At 47.8% G+C, this 25,199-nt stretch overlaps 1 protein-coding gene across 2 annotated transcripts in view; it reads left to right on the top strand.

Annotated features, from left to right (window-relative positions):
* Positions 1–14,087, top strand: part of LOC142590631 (integrator complex subunit 7-like) — a 147,703-nt gene extending 133,616 nt beyond the window's left edge. For both annotated transcript variants that reach the window (XM_075702980.1, XM_075702981.1), the window contains 2 exons: positions 6,305–6,478; positions 13,308–14,087. In XM_075702980.1, coding sequence (XP_075559095.1) covers positions 6,305–6,478; positions 13,308–13,451 — 318 coding nt within the window. In that variant the 3' untranslated portion in view covers positions 13,452–14,087. The remainder of the gene's footprint in view (positions 1–6,304; positions 6,479–13,307) is intronic.
* Positions 14,088–25,199: the final 11,112 nt, after the last annotated feature.

The raw sequence follows: 25,199 nt of genomic DNA, 5'->3' as shown, positions 1-25,199 counted from the left end.
CCCCCCCTTCAACTTAGTTATAACGAGGTTTTACTGTAGTAAAAAAGAAGCATAACTGTCTTGGGTCATTTTTGTGTTCGTGATTGCAAACGTTGGCTCCGAGAAATCATACCTAACGTTGTTGTATCGAAGAGGTTCTACTGCACTATGCACAGATGAATGAAGGTGTTTTTTTTTTCACATATTCCTAAAATGTTTTGGCAGCATAGATGGTTCTAATAATGGCTTTCTTGGTATGATGAGAGAGCAGTGGCGTCAGTGAGCGGCAGTTGCACGGATAGTCTGTAGTCAGCTGCAGTGCGGGTGCTGTTTGCGTGCTGAACACAAGATGGGGCTAGGTGTCAGGAGGACAGTGAGACACGCTAGAGCAATCCTGGCAGCAAGTTGGGAAGAAAGGGTTGTTGTAAGGGCAGCGCCCGTTGTTGATCACTGAACACTGAATCACACAACTTCACAGTGCAGGCGTGTTCCACATTTATGCAGATTTTGTTTCGAGTGGTGCACTTCACAAATGACAGAATATGCACTGACTCAAAAGCAGGCGAATCATCAGCGTTTGCAGCACCAAGGCTAGGTGCAGAGCACCATGGTATTGGGCTACTGTGGTGGCTTCTTAACAGTTTCCACCTTCACCAGCGGACTCTGCTGGAGTGCTGCCAGTTACAGTTGTCTATATCATCAAGGCGCTGTGCCAGGTACACAACATTTAACCGAGAAGGCAGCGCTGCTACGTGCTGCATCAACTAGCCATTTCTTGCAGTCATTAATTCAAATCTGTGCCAGCAAAACACTCTCATAAAGAAAAAACTGAGTTGAGAAGTGACCACTGCTACCAAAAAATGTAGCGTGATGGAATCAAGGTCACCCTTGCTATGCCTGCATTAAATCTGAATAATCATGGCAAAGCAATCGGGGGCTCCTGAATTTAGCCAAAGCCCTTCAAACTTTCAGCAGAAACTCTTCCAGCAACATATAGTACAGACAGTGGCAACAGCCATTACACCTATTTTATCATTGTGCCATTTCCACACCATACATTTGCATAATTTAACGGGCTGTGTTATGTGGTGCCTGCCATGCCCCATCGGGGTAAACATGGCAATGCCCGTTGAAGCAGTGCACTCGACACTGAAGGTACGTTAACCTTCATACCGTATCATCCGGCTAAAATTGTTGTGTTTTCAGCCCTGTCAGCTGCTCTTACAGCATACCTGCCAACTAGGCTTGTACAAATATCAATTTTTCGGTTTGAAGCAAAGTGGAAGTGAATAGTAATTGGTAAGAGTAGCATGCGAATATTCGATTTCAAATGAAATAGTGGACCAGGAGTGCAGATTTTTGGGCTAGTTGGTTTGTTGGATCAATTGAAGTCATGGTGCTGGATTGACATGGACAAGAAAGGCGACAGGATGTGCGCTATCAACTGAATTTTATTTCAGAAACGCGTGGTACTTATACTGGTTCGCACGAGTGAAAATCATCGCACGTGCAACCCAGCAATATCACATGGTTTAAGGGGGAATGCGGGTCTTAGAGTGGTCAAAAATGGCCAAAAAATAGTTTTTGGCAAAAGTGCATTCTTCAAATGTTTGCACTCGGAAGTACCTGTCATCAAAATGTCAACGCTGAATTTGATCGGCGAATGTGATAAAATCGCATTTCAAAACACCGTGGGAGTCGCGAAATGCCCAGCAACAGGGAATATTTGGTCAAACTTCCCACGCGCGCCAACGGCGAAGCAGCCGGCCAATCGCCGCCATCTTGGGCTTATTTTGAAGCCGATTTCTTTGTGCTTATTTTGCGGCCCCTCAACATGGTGTCACCTCAGGAGAACGACAGCTCTCTCCCCTTTTCTGAAAGCCGCTTCTGGAGCGCCGATTGGCTAGAGCACATGCCCGCAAGGCGAGCCCCCCCGTCTTGTGCTTCCCGTTGACTGGCGCAACCAAGGCCAACCGTCTTTTTTTTTTTTTTCGCTTCACTGGTTGTCGCGGTGGCAGTAGTTTGTGCGCCCAGGTGCTGTTCGCCTGCTTCCAACTATCACGCCATGGCCAGAGCGAGCAGAAACACTTGCCTCAAAAAGGACTCATCAAACTTGCGGCAAGAAACGAAAGCCTGCATAGCACGCGCAGCGAAAGAAAGTGAACGACATTGTGCTGCCAAGATCGCCTGGTGCGACCGAGGCAGTTCATTCTGACGACGGCACTCTGCCGCAACCACCTGTTGTAGCCGAAGCGGTGCCACCGGTGCTGCTCTCTCCTGGTCCTAGCTGCAGCACCTTCTTGGATAATCCCATCACCGGATCATCTGGCGCTTCCAGCAACATTCAAGACCGCGTCGACGTGGTATTCTGTATCGGGGAGAAGACAGCCGGGCGCATCAGAAATGCGGCGGACTTGAAGGAGTCCTTGGCATCGCAGTGCGCAAATTAACGTAAGTTCAAGCTACTGGACGTTCAGCTGGAGAGTGACGGCAAAGAAAACGGCACGGAATTCTCTATTATTGATATGGCTGTGATTAACTCATATTTTGGTCTTGTCGTCTTCCCGGATTGCGGCGCGAAAAGCATTACTTTTTTGAAAGCAAAAAAAGACTTGGGCTGTGTTCAAAGCTTGTGCTCCCGTGCAACGACTGCGACTTTCTTGAGGAACGTTTTTCGTCCCCAAGAGTATCCGATGATAGTGGCGCTAAGATGAGGCCTTTTGAAATAAATTTGCGTGCCATGAAAGCAATCAACAGTATTGGTAAAGGGGCAACAGCTCTATCGGGCTTTTTCGCAGATGTGAATGTTTCACATTGAGGCCTTCACCACAAGACCTACCAAAGCCACATGAAGACTATGCAAAAAACCTGCAGTGCGACTGCCGCGGAATGCGAAGCTGCTAGTGTTGCTCGCATCGAGGACTTGTCTGCGGAGTTGGGCAATGCACCCAGGAACGTCGACGTTATCTACGACGGCACCTGGTTGACCCACGGGCACAGTTCGCATGTATGTGTTGGCTGTATCATTGAAATGTATGCAGGCTTAGTAATAAACCATGTTGTGTTGTCTAACTTTTGCCTGGGGTGCACCTTGGGAGCTAAAGAAGACGACGAAGGACCTGCTGCCTGGCTCATCCAGCATTCACTTGTGTGCCAAAAAAATGTTGATTATAAGGCTGGCCAGATGGAAGTAGAATCAGCCCTCCAATTATTCCAGCGGTCACTCGAGATGCATAAGCTTCTGTAGACTACAATGCTTTCAGATGGTGACAGCAAAACCTACCATGCCCTCACTGAAAATGCAGTCTACGGCTACATCAAGGTTCCCAAAAAAGACTGCATAAGCCATGTGCATAAACGAATGTTTGCCAGCTTACGCACCCTCATCGACAAAAAAAAAAAAAATGCTCAAGGTGGGTCACTTGGTGGTAAGGGTAGGCTGACTTCAGAAAAAGTCAAGAAGATCGCCTCCTACTATAATTATGCCTTGCACAAGCACGATGTGCCAGGCACGCAAAAGGCTGTGCTGGCTACACTAAAGCGCATGTTGTCCACTGACCAAACACCCAGACATGACCTCTGCCCTGAAGGCCCCGAGTTGTGCTGTAGTAAATTCAACAGGGCCATGGCCAACAATGAGGAGGCACCACCACACAAGCATAGCCTGCCTGACTTTGTCTGCGAGGCATTGGAGCCTGTGTTTACGCAGCTTAGCGACAAAGCCCTTTTGTAGAGGTGCAGTGATGGGATCACTCAAAACCCAAGCGAAAGCTTGCACTCTCTGATTTCGCAGCAAGTCTCAAAGACACAGCATGCCTCATTACGCAGTGTTGAAAGGGCAGTGGCTGAAGCTATCAGCCGCTACAGCCCAGGAAGTCGCTTCGTGCTCCGCAGTCTCAAAAAGGACAACAGCAGGCTTGAGAAGTGCAAGAAAAAGCACATGAACAGCAGTTCGACAAAGGCAAGGCTCGCAAAACGACACAAGCCAGCAAGGGACTCGGTGTACAGTCCTGGCCTGCTGTAGGGCAGTCGCAGTACAGAGCAGTTGAAATTTTTCTGCAAAAATTGTGCTTTAGACTCGGGATATTGTGCATAGGTTTACTGTCAGTGGAAGAGCCACTTTACTATACTCTTCAAGTGTTTATTTTGCTTGCTATGTACTGGAACAGACACACAACATTGTAAAGTTTCTTGTGCTAGTTCAGTAGCGAGTGTGCTATTATTTTGTAAGTGTGCAGTCACGCATTTAGTATCGCCATTCTTACAAAACATAGAGCTTCAAAACAGTGCCATTTGTATTACTGTAGATTCACTTCAGCAAAAGCTATATTTGTTTGAAACTTCAAATGCATTTATTTCAGTTTGATGTTTTTGCACACTGTACTCAGCCTTACAGGTGTTTTTTCTGGGTTGTTTTTGGCCAAAAATGACAAGTGTGGTATCATTTTATTCATATTGAAATGGTCTGGGGGTGATGCTATTTTTATTACTCTTGCACCGGCATGAAAATTACATTCAGGTATAGTACTCGCTGCTAATTAGAAAAAGATTTTCAAAATAAATGCAAGATTGTTTTCCTGTCTGTAAAATGCTTCCAAATGAATAAAAATAGCACCACCCCCTACAGTAGGTTTAGCAATGGTGTCATGCATTTAGTTTTTGGTTTAGCAAGACGAAATCATCAAAAAGCCCTGTAACGAGTTTGAAATTAATTTGACTTCAGACCTCAATATTTTTTTAACTGCTACAGCTATCAAAAATCTAATTACAGATTTGAAATCAGCACGAAAAATTACCCCAGACAGTGGAGTTTATTAAAAATTCACACAAAAATAAGAAAAAAAATTTTAGGACTCATGTCATGCCTGCTTCCTGCTTGCAGCGCAAGATTGTTAATGTATATTAGGTAAAGAAGCGGTCCCAAGAATGAACCTTGAGGGATGCCTGAAGTGACTGGGAGAGGTTTGGAGGAGTAGTTATTAACAAGGACAAACTTAGAGCAATTAGGAATTCATTTATCCATTGTACTAAGTGAGGATATAAGTTCAATTGGGATAATTTTATTAGTAAGCAGTTATGAGGCACTGTATCAAAACTTTTATAGTAGTCTGAAAAGATAACATCGGTTTGAACGTTTTTATCAAGGTTAACATAACATGCAGATCATGAAGGAAGATAGGTAGTTGCGTTTCACATGAAAGCCTCTTATGAAAACGGTATTGAGAAGGATGAAAGAAGTTTACTGAGTCCAAAAAGTTCATTATATGCGACTATATGACATGTTTTATGATTTTGTAAGAGATACTGGTTAATGAAATGGGGTGGTCGTGTAAAGGGGGAGTCTTTGTTACCTGCTTTGAATACTGGAACGACCTTTCCCACTTTCCAATCATCCGGTAAGGCACCTGTAGTCAATGATTGTGACAACAACAGAGTGAAACATGCCACAGATATATGCTTAGTATTCATTAGGATCTTTGAGTTAATTTTGTCTACACTAGAAGAAGTACATAATTTGTTTTTTCAATGATTGACTGTATACCATTTACTGAAAACACAGTGGGTGGCGTATGCAATGTTATTTTAGTAGGTAGCGGAAAGTCGAGGGGTAATTTCTTTTGTAAACCCGGAAAAAAAATGCTGTATTTTTCTGAAACGCTGCAAAAGAGCAGCTTGACCAGGTCCTTGCCCCTTTTCTTGGCAACAGGCACAGATTCATACATACATTCAGAGTACATATAATATGCACATACACACACTCATACCAGAAAACTTCCTGTTATTTTGTCAATGAGAGAGAGAAAAAAAAAGAAAAAAAAGAGGTGCGCACATATTCACCAATAGAAAAAAAGACAAGTACATTTATAGCATTTTCTTGAAACATTGTTACAACATTCATTTTTCAGAAACTTGCCATTGTAACTCATACAACCGCTTATAAGGGTATAATTTAGTACAGCAACATGCTTTCATACAAAGGATACTCAAGAAATGTAAGCAAAATACCGTTATATAAGTCAGTTTAATCAAATTGCTCAACCGTTTGTGTCCACCGGTTCCGCGCACATGCACCGTATTCTGAATGCCTTTAATATAATAGTGTCTAGTATAGAATAATAATAATAGTATATAACAGTATACTAGCATCATAGTAATAGTAGTATACTAGTGCCTAATATAAAGTGTGCAATATATAACAGGGTCCACTGTATAACTGCTATCGCAATAAAATAAAGACAGTGAAAAAGAACAGAAACCTGGTTTGCTGTGCACATGGCCACCAGTCATTGTGTGCGTGCTCGCTGATGGTGTTCTCTCTGCACAGAGCTCAGCAGGAGGTGGCGGCGACATTGTGCAGCTGAGCGAGGTGGTGCAGCCACACAACGACTACTTCCAGGCCCAGTTCCTGGTTGCGCTCACAGGACAAGGCCTGCACACGGTCACCATTGATACAGCCGTGCTCGACGCCCAGCACACCCTGTGGAAGACCGGCCCGCAGGCGAGTTTCCCCACCTTCCTCTTGAATTTAGTTATTCGTTTGTTTGTTAAACATACTCTCAGGGCCCGAAGGCACTACAGAATGGCTTGGGATAATATGCATGTAATGTTCAGTAAAAAACACCGAAGAATATCACAAGTCATCTTGCAAGGCAATCTTGACTTTTTCGGTTTCAAGAGATAGTGGTGGGAAGGTTATTCCAATCTGGCACAAAAGAGTTGTGACTCAAGTTAGTGCGACAAGTTTGCAGTCAGACCACTTTGTAATGCTGGTCACCTCGGGTGGATTCAGCTTCTCACTGTTGTGGCACTGCTTGGATTTAATGCTCAAGTAGAGGCACCTGGAGCATAGTCAAGGCGAGCAAGCGTACACTGCTTCAGTAGCCTGTAGAGCAGCCACAGCAGTGGCTTGGCGGCCATGGCGTTACACTGCTGAGCACGAGGTCGCAGGTTTGGCTCCCGGCCGCACTCCAATAGGGGTGGAATACCAGGCTAAGGCATCCTAGAAACTGCCCGCCTATGTGTCGCCAGTAGTGGTGCCGCTGCAGTCGCTGACCATTGGAGGTGTGTAGCAGTGAAGTGCATTGCATACAGTCAGTCAGGAGCATCAGGAGGAGAGTTGCCTTGGCCGGAAAATTCTGTTTTAACTTTTTCGTGATATTGCAGCTGCACACAAAATATGGAAACCCTTCAGTAGGGGTTTCTTCCGAGTGTTCGTTCTAGGCGGAAGTTTCACAACATCTGAAGTCTGGCGCAAAAGCTTTTCAAGATAAGGGGTGAAAAAACAGATGGGGTTGACACCATGGTGGAAAAAAAAGTTGACGACTTATATTTTGACACATCAGAGTTCGAGTTAACAGGGGTTTATGTGTCTGGCAATGGCCAGTTTTCATGAGCGGAAAAAACAACAAAAGCTTAGGCTCGTACTAGTGTATAGGCACTGGCCAATACTGAATTAAGTGATTAACAATCAAATTATCGTATTTATTCTAACATTTATTTATTTTATTTATTTATTTACACATACTGCAGCCCGATTGAGCTATCGCAGGAGTGGGTTTGTACATTGCATTAAACAAAACATTCTTCTGCACAAATCAACTTCAACACCGTAGGAATCATGCTAACTTCAAAACAAAAGATACAATGAGTAATAATAAACACAGCATGAATCAAGTTAACTTATACAAAAATTCCTCTAAAGGCAATGACCTAATTTCACCTGTTAGTAAGTTCCACTTTTCTATTATACGAGGAAACAAGCTAAACTTTAATAGGTTTGTACGTGGTTGAAATGGTGCAAGGTTAAGTTTGTGGCTATTCCTAGTAGGTTTCAATTTATCAGGAGACAGAAGTTCTTTTGATGAGTAGTGTGGGGTGTTAATGAGATTATGCAACAATCTAAGGCATTCACAATCGCACTGCTTAGACAGAGTTTGTAGACCTAGTGCAACAAGGTGAAATGAGGGTGAGAAGTCCCAGTCGTAACGGGGGTATATGAAACGGGTTGCTTTGTTTTGAATTGATTCGAGTGTGTTAATGTCAGATACTTTATAAAAGTTCCAGATGGGGCAACCATACTCAAGAATGGGTTAGATGAGTGACTTATACGATAGCAATTTTGTTTCATGCGGAGCTTCTCGCAATGTACGAGTTAGATAGCCTATTTTTATTAGTGCTTTATTGCATGTGTATTCAACATGCCTAGACCAAGACATGTTAGGTGTGAAGATGAGGCCAAGGTACTTGTATTCAGACACCAATTCAAAGGAAGAGCCATTAAATGAGTAGTTAAACAAAGAAACAAAAGTGCGCTTACTAAAAAATAAAGTGACCGTTTTTACAAACTTTAGATTCATTTGCCATATGTCACACCACCTGAAAAATTTTGTAAAATAATCGTTAAGTGAAAGGTGGTCAACATTCATGTTAATTACATTATACATCATACAGTCATCAGCATAAAGGCTTATTTTGGTGGACATATGATTCGGCAAATCATTGATATACTACAATAAGAACAAAAGTGGTCCCAGCACTGAACCCTTGAGAACTGTGGACATCACATTTACTACAGACGAGTTTGAGGAATTAAATAAAACATACTGGGAACGGTTATGTAAAACGCTAGCAATCGAGTCAACTAAGGAAGAGTTATTAAGCGTAGCACAAAGCTTATGGAGAAGTTTCGAGTGTAACAGTGTCGAATGCCTTGGAAAAATCTGAAAATGGCATGTGTTTGATTTCCAGTGTCGAGAGCGTGTGAAATTTCATGCGAGAATTCTACGAGCTGAGTTATTGTACTAAACCCACAATGAAAACCATGCTGGGAATCACTCAAAGTGTTATCATTTTCAAGAAATTCGATAATATGCTTAAAGATTATATGTTCAAGAAGTTTACATGATTGAGACGTTAATGAAATCGGACAATAGTTTAATGCCGACTGTTTGTCTCTGGATTTATACAAGGGAAGAATTTTTGCCAGTTTCCAAACCAAAGAGACTGTCGAAGTAGATAAAGACTTATGAAAAATTACAGCCAAATATCGACTACTCCAAGCACAATATCTAACAAGAAAAGCATTGTTAATGCCATCAGGGCCACCAGATTTTTTAATTTCTAAGCGCAAGATTAACTTCAAAACACCTTCGAGGGTCATGGTAATATCGCCAATTGAATAATGCGAGGCATGACTGAAGGTAGGTAAGTCAGAGTTGTCCGTTGTGAATACCGATTGAAAATATTCATTGAATGCAGTAGCGATAATGGATCATTAAAAGGGACATTATTTATAACAACTGTATTTTTGGAGGCTGAGCTGGGTAAGATTGAAGCCCAAAATTTTCTAGGGTTACTTTTCATTAGACCTTGTAATGTAACCCTGAAGTAGAAGTCCTTCGATTAATTAATTTTGAGACAAAGTTCCGCCTTCGCTACGTTAAATTCGGCTATTTTAAGGGGATCACCGTTTTGTTTTAAATGCCTTAACCTAGCAACGCGACGCGACAGGTAAAATATGTCGCGTGAGATCCAGGGAAGATTAGGATTTTTCTTTCTTGCTTTCATAGGGACGAAACGTTGGATGCAGCTTGCCACAATCTTCTCAAAATAAACCACCAAGAAGTTAACATCATTGGATTCGCTGAGACGTTCGAAATCATCAAAAGAATCACATAAAAGATCAATACCGTATTTACTCGATTCTAAGCAACCCCTTTTTTTCATGATCGCGATGCCCAAAGTGAGGGAGGGTGCTTAGATTCGAAAAATCTAGAATGACCCCCCCCCCTCTTTTCGCTGCGACATCACGACGACACGGGTGTGAGAAATAACATTTTATTTTGCAAACATTCAAAAGAAAAATCGGTGCACACAGTGAACCCACCGCTTGTGTCGGATGCTCAGTTACGATCACTGCGACTCGAGTTCGTCGCACCGCTTGAACCGCCGCTCTCGGTATCCCACAGCAGGTCGTCTTCCGTTCCGTCAAAGTGGTTTGTGATCGAGCAGTTCTTAAATTATTTGACCACAACGTCCACTTAGATTCACATGCAAACTTTTTTCCCAATTCTTTTGCGAAAATAGAGGGGGGGGGTTGCTTAGAATCGCGAAAATACGGTAGATGCATCGTCGGCTTGTGAAAAAAATCAGGCAAAGTAGAATAAACAAAAGGAGTGTTACGAACCAGAACGGAAATGGATACGAGAATGGCCTTGTGATCTGAAATATAATATGTAACTTCACATTCGAAACCATTACCTAAGAGGTGGGGACTAACAAAAACTAAGTCTAGAACTGCAGCACCTCTTGTGTTCGATTCAACAATTTGCTTTAAACCAAAATATAATGAAAAATCTAAAGTGTTTTGCTTATTTCGACATCATAGCCGGTGAGCTATAAAGATGGCCATAAAATACCAGCGGCGTTAAAATCACCCAGGCAGATTAATCTTGCAGAAGACAAGATACGCTCGTGCACGAATGTAGCTAAAGAGAGCAGCTCAGTTATGTTCGGTGACGGCGGGCAGTATATAACACCAAATACTATAGAAATACTTCCGAAAAAGACCTTACACCAAACTGATTTGGTATCAGGTGGGCTAGGAACCATTGAAAATTTAAGGTCAGACCGCAAAAATAATGCAATGCCACCTCTTCTTCCATGACGTCGATCAGGTGTTATTTCGCACTCGTATATGTTATTATGCAGCTATGTTTCTGTTACACCAGCAATATATGGCGAATGGGAGGATATCACTGAAAGGAAATATGGAAACTATGGAAACTTAAGCTTCTGGTATTAACATTTAAGATACATAGAGGTTCTTGTGGTTGGTTACTCAGGCGTCAGGGGGTAATAGTGGAGACGTTGGAAAGAGCTTTTGATGGGCGAGAAAGAAGCTAAGTGAGGGTGTTAGTATGATCGTCCCAATTGTACCTAACTTCATCGATAAATGCGTGGTCAAAGCTTAAGTGAACGATGGAGTCATTATCCCGAAAGGGCTTAGACGCTTCCCATATCTTTTTTCTGATTGATCGTATGCGCAATAAAGAATCGTCGGAAATACGGAAGTCGGACCCTCTAAGTTTGTGACAGTTTTTAAGGATGTTTATCTTTTCGCAATAGTCAAGCAGTTTCATGATAATGGGGCGTGGACGATCGGCATGCCTTCGACAAATCCTGTGGCACCTTTCAATACTCGGGCAAATCGAATTGAAGTTTTTTCTTTTAACCATGCTGAAATTTTAGACAGCAGAAGATGATGGGTTTGATCAGGTGTTGCAGTGAAGCCATGCAGTTGCAAGTTGTTACGCCAGGATCGATTTTCTAAATCGTCATTACGCAAGGCAAGTTGGTTGATTTCCATTTGTAGCTGCTGAACTTTGCTATTCATGTTACCATTGCTTGTGGTCGAAGGAAGTACATCTCGGAGAGATTCCAATGCGGAGACCTGCGTCTTTAAGGCGTCAAACCTTGAATTAACAAGCTGATAGAAGTCACTGATGTCTGCGATTTCTTGTGATATATGTTTCTGACCCTTAATTAATTCGGCAAACATTTGAGACACTGAAGACAAATCAACATCCTTGCCATCCGTAGTACCCGCTTCATCGGCAGTGGACGAGCTTCACAAACAGTATCAGCCACCAGGCAATCTTTACCCTTGCTGGGCTTAGGAGGCCCTGGATTCAGTTCCGCATCACCGCTCAAGAGGAGACTGCTTACGTAGTAAATAAGATCAGAGCACAGGGACACAAAAATATAAGCACATATGCATTTGTGTGGGCGAGAAAACAGCAGCAGAAAGTGATTATCCGAACGAATGCACTTGGCATTTTTGAGGCAACCTACCTGCGTAAAAAGCAGAAAGTGTTTCAGCATCCCGCTAGCGCTGCTGTAAACTCGCCAACTGAAGAAGGCAGCTGTCGACGTTTTTATGTGTCCTGCTGATGAAGTCACCATGCCAGACTTGCCGGCGATTGAAGGAGCCAGGATGACATCGCAGAGGGTGATGGCACGCAGACTATCAGCTGTCGAGGCGATGAACAGGCCAAGGCTATCTTCAGCAAAGTAGATAGGGCCGTCCATGTCCCCATTAGCCGAGTTAGCCACGTACTGAAACATAGTCGAAGAAGGGTTGCCGGTGCCATTGGTATCGAGGCGAAGAAACCTGGTCGGGCCGGGGACGGGATCGGCAAAGCAGGCCAAAGACTGCGTAAAAAGCAGAAAGTGGTTCAGCATCCAGCTAGCGCTGCTGTGAACTCGCCCACATATAGGTCGACCTTATTTTTTTCTGGAAATGTTACCAGTAATTAGCTATCGTCCTATATTCGTGACCAAGGAATCTTGACCTATATTCGTGATCAAAGTTAGCAAAATTACCGAGCTAAAGGAGTTCCAGTGTGGAACTAGGCTGCTGCCACAAGGGCCAGGGCCGCAAACCAAAATGCCCTGCTATGCATGTCGATACCATACGTCGAAGCCACAGTCGTGTAAAACATAAATACTGTATTCACTTGATTCTAACGCGGCCTCAATTCTAACACGCCACTGTTTTCCATGACAAGAAAAAGAAAAAAAAGAAGTCCTTTCCAGTAGCAGCGAGTGAAATGACCTCCGTGCGCCTCTTGCTTCAACAAAGCATGTGGCAGACTCTGTCCTCATCGCACAACACTTTCAAGATCGGGCCGGGGCGATCGTATCACCGAAGTGAATCGTCACAGAATACATCCTGCTTCGGTCTACTGAAACCCTTTCGTGTTGCTTTACTTGTGAAAATCCTCTTTTTCTGTTCGTGCCAATCCCGCATGCAAGTTTTGGATACTCCGAACGCCCACGATGCGGCCTGATTTCTGTCCGTCTCCGTGCACATGATGACTTTCCTTTTAAATGCAGCATCATGATAAATTTGGCATTTTGTGTTGATAAAGGAAACGCTGAAAATGGGAAGGCAGACGGTAGACTAATGCCTAAGCATGCATACTACAGCACATGGAGGAAGTTACGGCAGTTTGGCTCGAAGCGCATACGAGGCGACGATTTTGAAATGCTGATGCCGATATGGTAATGTAGATTTAGGGTCTTACTCGACTCTAACGATTCTGATGGGTCAACTTATAACGTATGTACGAATAATTTTTTTTTTTAATTTCTCGGAGAGCACAATATATAGGGGTCAACCTATATTTGTGCTCGACCTAGTTTCAAGTAAGTATGGTAATTGCAGTTCAATTAGCCAAGCTCTGCTGTATTTCTGTTTAGTGTCTTTTGTAGTACGAGGCCTTAGCAACTAGTTACTGTGTGATCCCGCCTTCTCCTCTGTCCAGGTGTCCCTGACAGTCAAGTGCCATGATGAAGCCAAGACATCTGCATCGATGGCTGGACCATCTGGCATGGCATCTGCACTGAAACCCTCCCTGGGGGCAGCACCTCCCCCTCAGGCCTTTCCCACGCCAGCACGCGTGCCCTGAATCAGTGCGCGTGTGCACGAACAGTACAATACTAGTGGCAGCTGTTCTGTCTGAAGAATCATCACTTCCCTCTGTCTGAAGGCTAGTGTTTCATGGCTGCACAGCGACTTCTCCTGTGGCTGAAACTGGCTGCGGATGGCTCAGGCCTCTCACACGAGGAAATGCTGTTTAGGACATTGTACACTGGACTGAAAATACTTCGCAACATGTGTCGCCTTCAGTTTCACTTCTCTCAGGCATGGTAGAAGCACCTACTAGCCTGAATATTCATTGTATCCATTTATTTAGGCTAAGGATCTCAAGTATTCAACTTTCACTATGTCATTTGTAGGCAAACACCTCTGTACACTTGAAGCTCCTCTTTTCTCCAAACTTTTTGGTCTGGTTCCTGGGAAATAACAGTGTTTGCATGGGGCTCTTCTGATATCGAGGGATTTCTACTGGGAGTTTCTACACGGCATTTGTACAAACAACTCGCCATGCTTAGTGAAGGCCCGGTCGGGCCTGCCCATAGCCTTCTAGGCATACCTCATAGCCAGGCTGTGACTTTGACGCATAAAAATTCATTGAACAATCCGGCAGGACGAAATAGCAGATATGTGACGTTTTCCTAATAAATATGGTACTTAATTTTTAGCAAGTCAGCATTTCTCGACAATGGGTTGTTGCAATTCCATACTATGGGCAACACCATGCAATGGTTAGTGCTAGTTACTAAAGTTGGCTTATCTGCCACAAGGTCTGAGTCTTTATTCCAGACATGCATACAGAAAGGTCTGCCAGAAAGATCTGCAACCACTGACTTAGCAGGATTATACATATACCCTATTTATGCAATTCTAAGGCACCCCCTTTTTTTCAAGATCACGATGCCCAAAGTGAAGGTGGGGGGGGGGGGTTCTTAGATTCTAAATATCTAAAATGACCCCCCCCCCTCTTTTCGCTGCAATATCTCACCAAGACTGGCGCAAGGAATGAGATTTTTATTTGGCAAACATTCAAAAGAAAAAATGCTTAGGCGCAGACAGTGAACTCGCTGCTTGTGCAGTTAGCCCTCATCGAACTCATTCTGACTTTCGTTAGGGCTGTCAAACAACTGACAGCAAACAAAGCAGCACGTGCCTGTGATGCCCGCAAAACCTGCCGAGCGCCGCCGATACGAGGCTCACATGACAACATGCTGCTAGAGTTATTGGGGTCGCTTTCGGCCGGTTTTTGGCATTTTGTGCCGCCATCTGTCATGTAGTGTTGGAACGCATCAACACAAGAAGCCGAAGATCGTGCCGCAGACGCCGCACCACCTTGGGACTCCAGCGGCTCCGGCTTGACAGAGTGAGCAGGCGTGCTTGGCGGCCTCAGCTACGTGCTCTTCCTCACACAGAAGAGGGTGTTCACATTCACATGCAAAATTTTTCAAGTTTTAAATTTTTTTTTGCAAAAATGGGGGAGGGGGTGCTTAGAATTGCGAAAATATGGTAATTCTTCAACCGTATGAGATCAGGAACACTGCTTTTCGAACTTTGTAGGTTGAATGTGTCGGTTTCCTAAAGACAGAAAAGTAAAGGTTCAGTCGCTGTCTTTTCATGAGGACATCTACGAAAGGGAGAGAACCAGAATTTTCGCATTACACTGTAAACTGTATAGCTGGCTCTGTTGAGTTCAAGTGCACGTAGTGCACAAACGTTTGTGACTTTGGGGTGGAAGTGCTGAGCACCTGCTTTTCGATCTCCATGGCAAAGCGTTGACTGGGACGGAGATTGTGGTACCCATAGCAGTTCCACTAATTTATTTGTACTACTGGTTGTAAAATTAGAAGTAAATGCTTGAAAAGCAGGATTAAGATAAATGACATCTTGAACATACTCCAGTTCACGCACTTTGCAATTCTTTCATTCCATTCTATGTTTAAAAACACAGTTACTACATCTACCATAAACCCATAAAGTTTTGTACATTTACCTAGAGGGGTAAAGTGGTGCCACAGTGCTGTTACATGTAGCCGAGTGCTCGGAATTGGGGAACTTTGAATTGGCACATTGTTTAAAGAGCCAGGGCACCTTCAAGGTGCGTTCATCTGCCAAGCAGTGCCCTGTCTGCCACAGTAATCTTAGTCCCTGCATGAACAGCATGTGAAGTGCAGCTTCTGTCTTCATTTGTTATTACCCAATGCCCGAGCAGTAATGCTTAGAGTACCGGAGGGTTGCTGAAATTGGAAGAAGGATGAGGTGATCTGTGCTTACTGATCACTGGATTTCAATCTTATTTACATTTGCGATTGCTTACTGTTTAAAGAGTTTCTTCAAAGAAAGCTTTATCTTGTAGTCATGGCCACTTTCAACATTCAAACATTTCTCATGGTATCTCATTAAGGAACTTTAATAGCTGTGGCACCATGGCTGTTCGCAAGAGGGAGCAGATGTGCGCCCCACCCCCCTTGGAATTCCTGGGCAATGGGACCACAAACAGCATAGTGCATGCAGAGATTGTTGTGTACAGTCAACCACAAAAGTTTACAGGATGCAGGATCTGCCAAGCAGCTGAATTCTCACGAAGCGTGGTCACACAGTCTCGAATTAAATGTTCCAGCATGTAGTAGCCTTCGCCACCTACACAGTGATTCATTAAATACGAAGTGTCATGCCTTAACTGTGCAGGAATTCACATTTGAAGGAGAAACCGCATCCCACAAACTTTTGCTGTTGACTGTACATTCATGCACCATAAGTAAACCAGCGCTTGCGCCATGCCGTCTGCAGGCAAGAGCTTGCACAACACCTGTACTTCTTAAGGGCGGACGTGGCTTTGAAAATCAACTTCCTTATTTCTTCATATAGATTTTGATGAAAATTGGCACAAGTGTTTAGAACGTCTCCCTGATGCTTCCATAAAAGTTTCAGAGCATTATCTAGGGAATATTTTATTGAGCATAATTTTGCTCCCTCGAACTTTCTGGAGAGCCTGGGGAACTTAAAAACATGATAGAAGGCTTATGTTACCTTCGCATTAAGCACACTTTCGGGGTAGACGAATAGCCATATCGTAAACTTACAAAGGGTCAAGATAAGAAAGTGAGAATGTCACGACCTGCACTGTAGCCCAAGGAATGTGACAAAATATGTGAAACGGTAACAAAACAATCAGCTCCAGGAACAGAGCAGAAGGCAAAAAAAAAAACAGTTTTGAGAAAACAGCTCTCAAAGTTTCACCATCTCTTCAGTTCTCTAAAAAGCGCCAAATTTGTAGTCTTTTGGAATGTTTTGTGATATAGGGCTTTTTGTACATGTGGCTTCTGATCTGGTGGGCCTTTGTCCCCCCCCCCCCTTCCCTTTTTTTGTGTGGCATTCTTTGCTGCTGCTCTACTAAGAGCGTGGTGGAGTTTCAAACCGAGTGGGGTGCAGACCTCTGTGTGGGCATGAATATAGTTCCAGTGTTGTAGCTGCAGGCTGCCTGATAGCAGTCTGCAGTACAATCAGTGAGGAATTCTTTGTTATGATAGAATTCACCATGTTGCGGAATGAAGGCTCAGAGTGTCAGCAGCCTTCCAAGTCATCTTCACCTTACAATGACTATGGAACTTAGGATCAGAGAGCCAGTGATAGATATGCAGCTGCTAAGTGCTTTCCCGAATTGTACTTTTGTATGATGCCTCGATCACTTCTGCATCCAGGTGTCTGTGCCAGCCCAAGGGGCCTAGTGAACAGAGCTCATGATGAGGTTCTCTTAATGAAGGGGCGGTATGATAGATATTGTTACGAGATATCGTGACAATATGATAATAGAGTAAACGCCCAATATGCTTGGTTGCGGGTTCGAGGTGCCGACGCGCGAAATGCCTAGACGCGGGCTCGAATCGACACTCGGTGTGCTTATTCGCGCAGTCCGAGGTACCGACGCGCGAAATGCGTAGACGAAGGCTCTAGTTGTCGACACTCGATGCGCTCATTCGGGCAGTCCGAGGTGCCGATGCGCGAAATTCCTAGTCTAGAGCTCAAGGAGTCCGAGCAGGATGTCTACCAACCGGGAATTCTCAGGGATTTTGAGTAGTCTGGAAAAAGTCAGGGAAAACTCAGGGTATTTGGGCCTCTATCAGGGAAAATTAGCGCCAATTTTATTGAAATGGTCGAAAGTCGCGGTAATGCTGGCTCGAGCAACAGACAGGAGACGTAATGAATCGTCTTTGACGCGCTGTCGTCGGCTGGAGGAGTTGCCAGTATGCAGTCAACGACCGACTTTCCGGATTCCCGATCATTCGGACGGCACCGCCACGTAACCCATAGAGGCAACGTATCAGAACGTGTGAAATTTCGGACGCAAGAACTCTTCGCCATCCGATTTTACGGACGTTTTGCCGTGACCGCGGGTCAGAAACGGCTATAATCAAAGGTACCACCGCTGCCGTTTTGATTACTTCGCCACCTCGAACCGGCACTCTCGCACGTAGATCCGCTGGCAGCCGTTGCCACCACTGCGGCACCGCTGGGCCTAGCTGCTTCGACGTTCGCTATGAAGCTTCTTGCCGTTGGATGCCGAATTTTATATTGAAAGAATTAGCTGCTGTCTGCAATGGCACGGACTCCGAATTTGTGATCCTCGTGATTGGCTTAGGAACTTAGAAAACACGGTGCGTTGCATAATGCCGGTTCCCGAAAGTCAGCTTCGCCTCTATACAAAAATGTTACATGGTGAAGCATACGCAGAATTATTGCAACGAAGCATAACAAGCGTGGGAAGGGGCTATTGACACGGAACACAGTATGCATTCCTTAATTATACACGCGTGCACCCTGTATTTTCTGTCACACTACGAGCGCCGATATGCCTTATATGTGTACCGACAGGCCTTCAGAGCGTTTTCGAACGTGCCTGTCGCGGTTTGAGTCCCTAAGGGCAGTAAATGACACGCATTTATTTTTTTCCAACTGGCCGATTTTTCGAACGTTTTCCCGACCCCTAGGGAGTCCTAAAAATCGGTCGTGCACTATGCAAATGGCCAAGATGTTTCAAATGGTCCTTGGGGTGACCGAGTGGCAGAAGGAGGACAAGAACAGAAATGATGTATGCATTGAGGAATAAACGGGAAAGGAAGCTTGCTGCCGCCGTTTTGAAGACGTTTGAGCTCAAAAAAAAAAATTTTGGCTGATGCCGAGATGCAGGTGTCCCTCATCCAAACCAAAATAAACTCTTTAAAGTAGTGAAACACAACACTCAGGCGTCGTGCGCGGGCTGAGAGTATGTCAGGGCAGTTGAGGTTGACTTACGAGCGGTTGAGAGAGAATCTCAATTGTGAGTTCGGGCCTCATACCACTGAGCTTGCCATCAGTTGATAGAAATAGCTCATATTCGAATATATTTGCTTCTATGTGCATCTCCTTTTTATTCGTATTTGTGAATGTCCGACTTCATTTGCAATTTTTTTCGAAGACACTTTATTTGCTGTGCATATTACTAACCCCTGCCTTCTATTCTCTTCTTGAATAACATAAACACTACTCCTTAGTATTCAAATTGTATTAAGTCGCTTTTTTATTTTTTTCATGTGCTTACTAGAGTGACAGCATCAGGCGATACGGTTTCAGCCCGTCTTGACATAAAACATAGTTCTGCATCACTCAGGGAAGTGTGCAACGGCACTCAGGGAAAACCTGGAAAACTCAGGGAATCTGAAAATATCAACTTGGTAGACACCCCGAGTCGACACTCGATGTGCTTATTCGCGCAGTCCGAGGTGCCGACGCACGAAATGCCTGTTCTCGAGCTCGAGGAGTCTACACTCGATGTGCTTATTCGCGCAGTCCGAGGTGCCGACGCACGAAATGCCTGGTCTCGAGCTCGAGGAGTCGACACTCGATGTGCTTATTCGCGCAGTCCGAGGTGCCGACGCACGAAATGCCTGTTCTGGAGCTCGAGGAGTAGACACTCGAAGTGCTTATTCGCGCAGTCCGAGGTGCCGACGCACGAAATGCCTGGTCTCGAGCTCGAGGAGTCGACACTCGATGTGCTTATTCGCGCAGTCCGAGGTGCCGACGCACGAAATGCCTGGTCTCGAGCTCGAGGAGTCGACACTCGATGTGCTTATTCGCGCAGTCCGAGGTGCCGACGCACGAAATGCCTGTTCTGGAGCTCGAGGAGTCGACACTCGATGTGCTTATTCGCGCAGTCCGAGGTGCCGATGCGCGAAATGCCTGGTCTCGAGCTCGAGGAGTCGACACTCGATGTGCTTATTCGCGCAGTCCGAGGTGCCGACGCACGAAATGCCTGGTCTCGAGCTCGAGGAGTCGACACTCGATGTGCTTATTCGCGCAGTCCGAGGTGCCGATGCGCGAAATGCCTGGTCTCGAGCTCGAGGAGTCGACACTCGATGTGCTTATTCGCGCAGTCCGAGGTGCCGACGCACGAAATGCCTGTTCTGGAGCTCGAGGAGTCGACACTCGATGTGCTTATTCGCGCAGTCCGAGGTGCCGATGCGCGAAATGCCTGGTCTCGAGCTCGAGGAGTCGACACTCAATGTTCTTATTCGTGCAGTTCGAGCTGCTGACGCGCGAAATGCCTGGTCTCGAGCTCGAGGAGTCGACACTCGATGTGCTTATTCGCGCAGTCCGAGGTGCCGACGCACGAAATGTCTGTTCTGGAGCTCGAGGAGTCGACACTCGATGTGCTTATTCGCGCAGTCCGAGGTGCCGATGCGCGAAATGCCTGGTCTCGAGCTCGAGGAGTCGACACTCGATGTGCTTATTCGCGCAGTCCGAGGTGCCGACGCACGAAATGCCTGTTCTGGAGCTCGAGGAGTCGACACTCGATGTGCTTATTCGCGCAGTCCGAGGTGCCGACGCACGAAATGCCTGTTCTGGAGCTCGAGGAGTCGACACTCGATGTGCTTATTCGCGCAGTCCGAGGTGCCGATGCGCGAAATGCCTGGTCTCGAGCTCGAGGAGTCGACACTCAATGTTCTTATTCGTGCAGTTCGAGCTGCTGACGCGCGAAATGCCTGGTCTCGAGCTCGAGGAGTCGACACTCGATGTGCTTATTCGCGCAGTCCGAGGTGCCGACGCACGAAATGTCTGTTCTGGAGCTCGAGGAGTCGACACTCGATGTGCTTATTCGCGCAGTCCGAGGTGCCGATGCGCGAAATGCCTGGTCTCGAGCTCGAGGAGTCGACACTCGATGTGCTTATTCGCGCAGTCCGAGGTGCCGACGCACGAAATGCCTGTTCTGGAGCTCGAGGAGTCGACACTCGATGTGCTTATTCGCGCAGTCCGAGGTGCCGATGCGCGAAATGCCTGGTCTCGAGCTCGAGGAGTCGACACTCGATGTGCTTATTCGCGCAGTCCGAGGTGCCGACGCACGAAATGCCTGGTCTCGAGCTCGAGGAGTCGACACTCGATGTGCTTATTCGCGCAGTCCGAGGTGCCGACGCCCGAAATGCCTGGTCTCGAGCTCGAGGAGTCGACACTCGATGTGCTTATTCGCGCAGTCCGAGGTGCCGATGCGCGAAATGCCTGGTCTCGAGCTCGAGGAGTCGACACTCGATGTGCTTATTCGCGCAGTCCGAGGTGCCGACGCACGAAATGCCTGTTCTGGAGCTCGAGGAGTCGACACTCGATGTGCTTATTCGCGCAGTCCGAGGTGCCGATGCGCGAAATGCCTGGTCTCGAGCTCGAGGAGTCGACACTCAATGTTCTTATTCGTGCAGTTCGAGCTGCTGACGCGCGAAATGCCTGGTCTCGAGCTCGAGGAGTCGACACTCGATGTGCTTATTCGCGCAGTCCGAGGTGCCGACGCACGAAATGTCTGTTCTGGAGCTCGAGGAGTCGACACTCGATGTGCTTATTCGCGCAGTCCGAGGTGCCGATGCGCGAAATGCCTGGTCTCGAGCTCGAGGAGTCGACACTCGATGTGCTTATTCGCGCAGTCCGAGGTGCCGACGCACGAAATGCCTGTTCTGGAGCTCGAGGAGTCGACACTCGACGTGCTTATTCGCGCAGTCCGAGGTGCCGACGCACGAAATGCCTGGTCTCGAGCTCGAGGAGTCGACACTCGATGTGCTTATTCGCGCAGTCCGAGGTGCCGACGCACGAAATGCCTGGTCTCGAGCTCGAGGAGTCGACACTCGATGTGCTTATTCGCGCAGTCCGAGGTGCCGACGCACGAAATGCCTGGTCTCGAGCTCGAGGAGTCGACACTCGATGTGCTTATTCGCGCAGTCCGAGGTGCCGACGCACGAAATGCCTGTTCTGGAGCTCGAGGAGTCGACACTCGATGTGCTCATTCGCGCAGTCCGAGGTGCCGATGCGCGAAATGCCTGGTCTCGAGCTCGAGGAGTCGACACTCGATGTGCTTATTCGCGCAGTCCGAGGTGCCGACGCACGAAATGCCTGGTCTCGAGCTCGAGGAGTCGACACTCGATGTGCTTATTCGCGCAGTCCGAGGTGCCGACGCACGAAATGCCTGGTCTCGAGCTCGAGGAGTCGACACTCGATGTGCTTATTCGCGCAGTCCGAGGTGCCGACGCACGAAATGCCTGTTCTGGAGCTCGAGGAGTCCACACTCGTTGTGCTTATTCGCGCAGTCCGAGGTGCCGACGCACGAAATGCCTGGTCTCGAGCTCGAGGAGTCGACACTCGATGTGCTTATTCGCGCAGTCCGAGGTGCCGACGCACGAAATGCCTGGTCTCGAGCTCGAGGAGTCGACACTCGATGTGCTTATTCGCGCAGTCCGAGGTGCCGACGCACGAAATGCCTGGTCTCGAGCTCGAGGAGTCGACACTCGATGTGCTTATTCGCGCAGTCCGAGGTGCCGACGCACGAAATGCCTGTTCTGGAGCTCGAGGAGTCGACACTCGATGTGCTTATTCGCGCAGTCCGAGGTGCCGACGCACGAAATGCCTGGTCTCGAGCTCGAGGAGTCGACACTCGATGTGCTTATTCGCGCAGTCCGAGGTGCCGACGCACGAAATGCCTGTTCTGGAGCTCGAGGAGTCGACACTCGATGTGCTTATTCGCGCAGTCCGAGGTGCCGACGCACGAAATGCCTGGTCTTGAGCTCGAGGAGTCGACACTCGATGTGCTTATTCGCGCAGTCCGAGGTGCCGACGCACGAAATGTGTTCTGGAGCTCGAGGAGTCGACACTCGATGTGCTTATTCGCGCAGTCCGAGGTGCCGATGCGCGAAATGCCTGGTCTCGAGCTCGAGGAGTCGACACTCGATGTGCTTATTCGCGCAGTCCGAGGTGCCGACGCACGAAATGCCTGTTCTGGAGCTCGAGGAGTCGACACTCGATGTGCTTATTCGCGCAGTCCGAGGTGCCGACGCACGAAATGCCTGGTCTCGAGCTCGAGGAGTCGACACTCGATGTGCTTATTCGCGCAGTCCGAGGTGCCGACGCACGAAATGCCTGTTCTGGAGCTCGAGGAGTCGACACTCGATGTGCTTATTCGCGCAGTCCGAGGTGCCGATGCGCGAAATGCCTGGTCTCGAGCTCGAGGAGTAGACACTCGAAGTGCTTATTCGCGCAGTCCGAGGTGCCGACGCACGAAATGCCTGGTCTCGAGCTCGAGGAGTCGACACTCGATGTGCTTATTCGCGCAGTCCGAGGTGCCGACGCACGAAATGCCTGGTCTCGAGCTCGAGGAGTCGACACTCGATGTGCTTATTCGCGCAGTCCGAGGTGCCGACGCACGAAATGCCTGGTCTCGAGCTCGAGGAGTCGACACTCGATGTGCTTATTCGCGCAGTCCGAGGTGCCGACGCACGAAATGCCTGTTCTGGAGCTCGAGGAGTCGACACTCGATGTGCTTATTCGCGCAGTCCGAGGTGCCGATGCGCGAAATGCCTGGTCTCGAGCTCGAGGAGTCGACACTCGATGTGCTTATTCGCGCAGTCCGAGGTGCCGACGCACGAAATGCCTGGTCTCGAGCTCGAGGAGTCGACACTCGATGTGCTTATTCGCGCAGTCCGAGGTGCCGACGCACGAAATGCCTGGTCTCGAGCTCGAGGAGTCGACACTCGATGTGCTTATTCGCGCAGTCCGAGGTGCCGACGCACGAAATGCCTGTTCTGGAGCTCGAGGAGTCCACACTCGTTGTGCTTATTCGCGCAGTCCGAGGTGCCGACGCACGAAATGCCTGGTCTCGAGCTCGAGGAGTCGACACTCGATGTGCTTATTCGCGCAGTCCGAGGTGCCGACGCACGAAATGCCTGGTCTCGAGCTCGAGGAGTCGACACTCGATGTGCTTATTCGCGCAGTCCGAGGTGCCGACGCACGAAATGCCTGGTCTCGAGCTCGAGGAGTCGACACTCGATGTGCTTATTCGCGCAGTCCGAGGTGCCGACGCACGAAATGCCTGTTCTGGAGCTCGAGGAGTCGACACTCGATGTGCTTATTCGCGCAGTCCGAGGTGCCGATGCGCGAAATGCCTGGTCTCGAGCTCGAGGAGTCGACACTCGATGTGCTTATTCGCGCAGTCCGAGGTGCCGACGCACGAAATGCCTGGTCTCGAGCTCGAGGAGTCGACACTCGATGTGCTTATTCGCGCAGTCCGAGGTGCCGACGCACGAAATGCCTGGTCTCGAGCTCGAGGAGTCGACACTCGATGTGCTTATTCGCGCAGTCCGAGGTGCCGACGCACGAAATGCCTGTTCTGGAGCTCGAGGAGTCCACACTCGTGCTTATTCGCGCAGTCCGAGGTGCCGACGCACGAAATGCCTGGTCTCGAGCTCGAGGAGTCGACACTCGATGTGCTTATTCGCGCAGTCCGAGGTGCCGACGCACGAAATGCCTGGTCTCGAGCTCGAGGAGTCGACACTCGATGTGCTTATTCGCGCAGTCCGAGGTGCCGACGCACGAAATGCCTGGTCTCGAGCTCGAGGAGTCGACACTCGATGTGCTTATTCGCGCAGTCCGAGGTGCCGACGCACGAAATGCCTGTTCTGGAGCTCGAGGAGTCGACACTCGATGAGCTTATTCGCGCAGTCCGAGGTGCCGACGCACGAAATGCCTGGTCTCGAGCTCGAGGAGTCGACACTCGATGTGCTTATTCGCGCAGTCCGAGGTGCCGACGCACGAAATGCCTGTTCTGGAGCTCGAGGAGTCGACACTCGATGTGCTTATTCGCGCAGTCCGAGGTGCCGACGCACGAAATGCCTGGTCTCGAGCTCGAGGAGTCGACACTCGATGTGCTTATTCGCGCAGTCCGAGGTGCCGACGCACGAAATGCCTGTTCTGGAGCTCGAGGAGTCGACACGATGTGCTTATTCGCGCAGTCCGAGGTGCCGACGCACGAAATGCCTGGTCTCGAGCTCGAGGAGTCGACACTCGATGTGCTTATTCGCGCAGTCCGAGGTGCCGACGCACGAAATGCCTGTTCTGGAGCTCGAGGAGTCGACACTCGATGTGCTTATTCGCGCAGTCCGAGGTGCTGACGCACGAAATGCCTGGTCTCGAGCTCGAGGAGTCGACACTCGATGTGCTTATTCGCGCAGTCCGAGGTGCCGACGCACGAAATGCCTGTTCTGGAGCTCGAGGAGTCGACACTCGATGTGCTTATTCGCGCAGTCCGAGGTGCCGATGCGCGAAATGCCTGGTCTCGAGCTCGAGGAGTCGACACTCAATGTTCTTATTCGTGCAGTTCGAGCTGCTGACGCGCGAAATGCCTGGTCTCGAGCTCGAGGAGTCGACACTCGATGTGCTTATTCGCGCAGTCCGAGGTGCCGACGCACGAAATGTCTGTTCTGGAGCTCGAGGAGTCGAC

Source organism: Dermacentor variabilis, chromosome 8 (genome assembly GCF_050947875.1).
Source record: "Dermacentor variabilis isolate Ectoservices chromosome 8, ASM5094787v1, whole genome shotgun sequence".
Lineage (NCBI taxonomy): Eukaryota > Metazoa > Arthropoda > Arachnida > Ixodida > Ixodidae > Dermacentor > Dermacentor variabilis.
The sequence above is the reverse complement of the archived record's forward strand: the minus strand, read 5'-3'. Positions and strand labels throughout refer to the sequence as shown.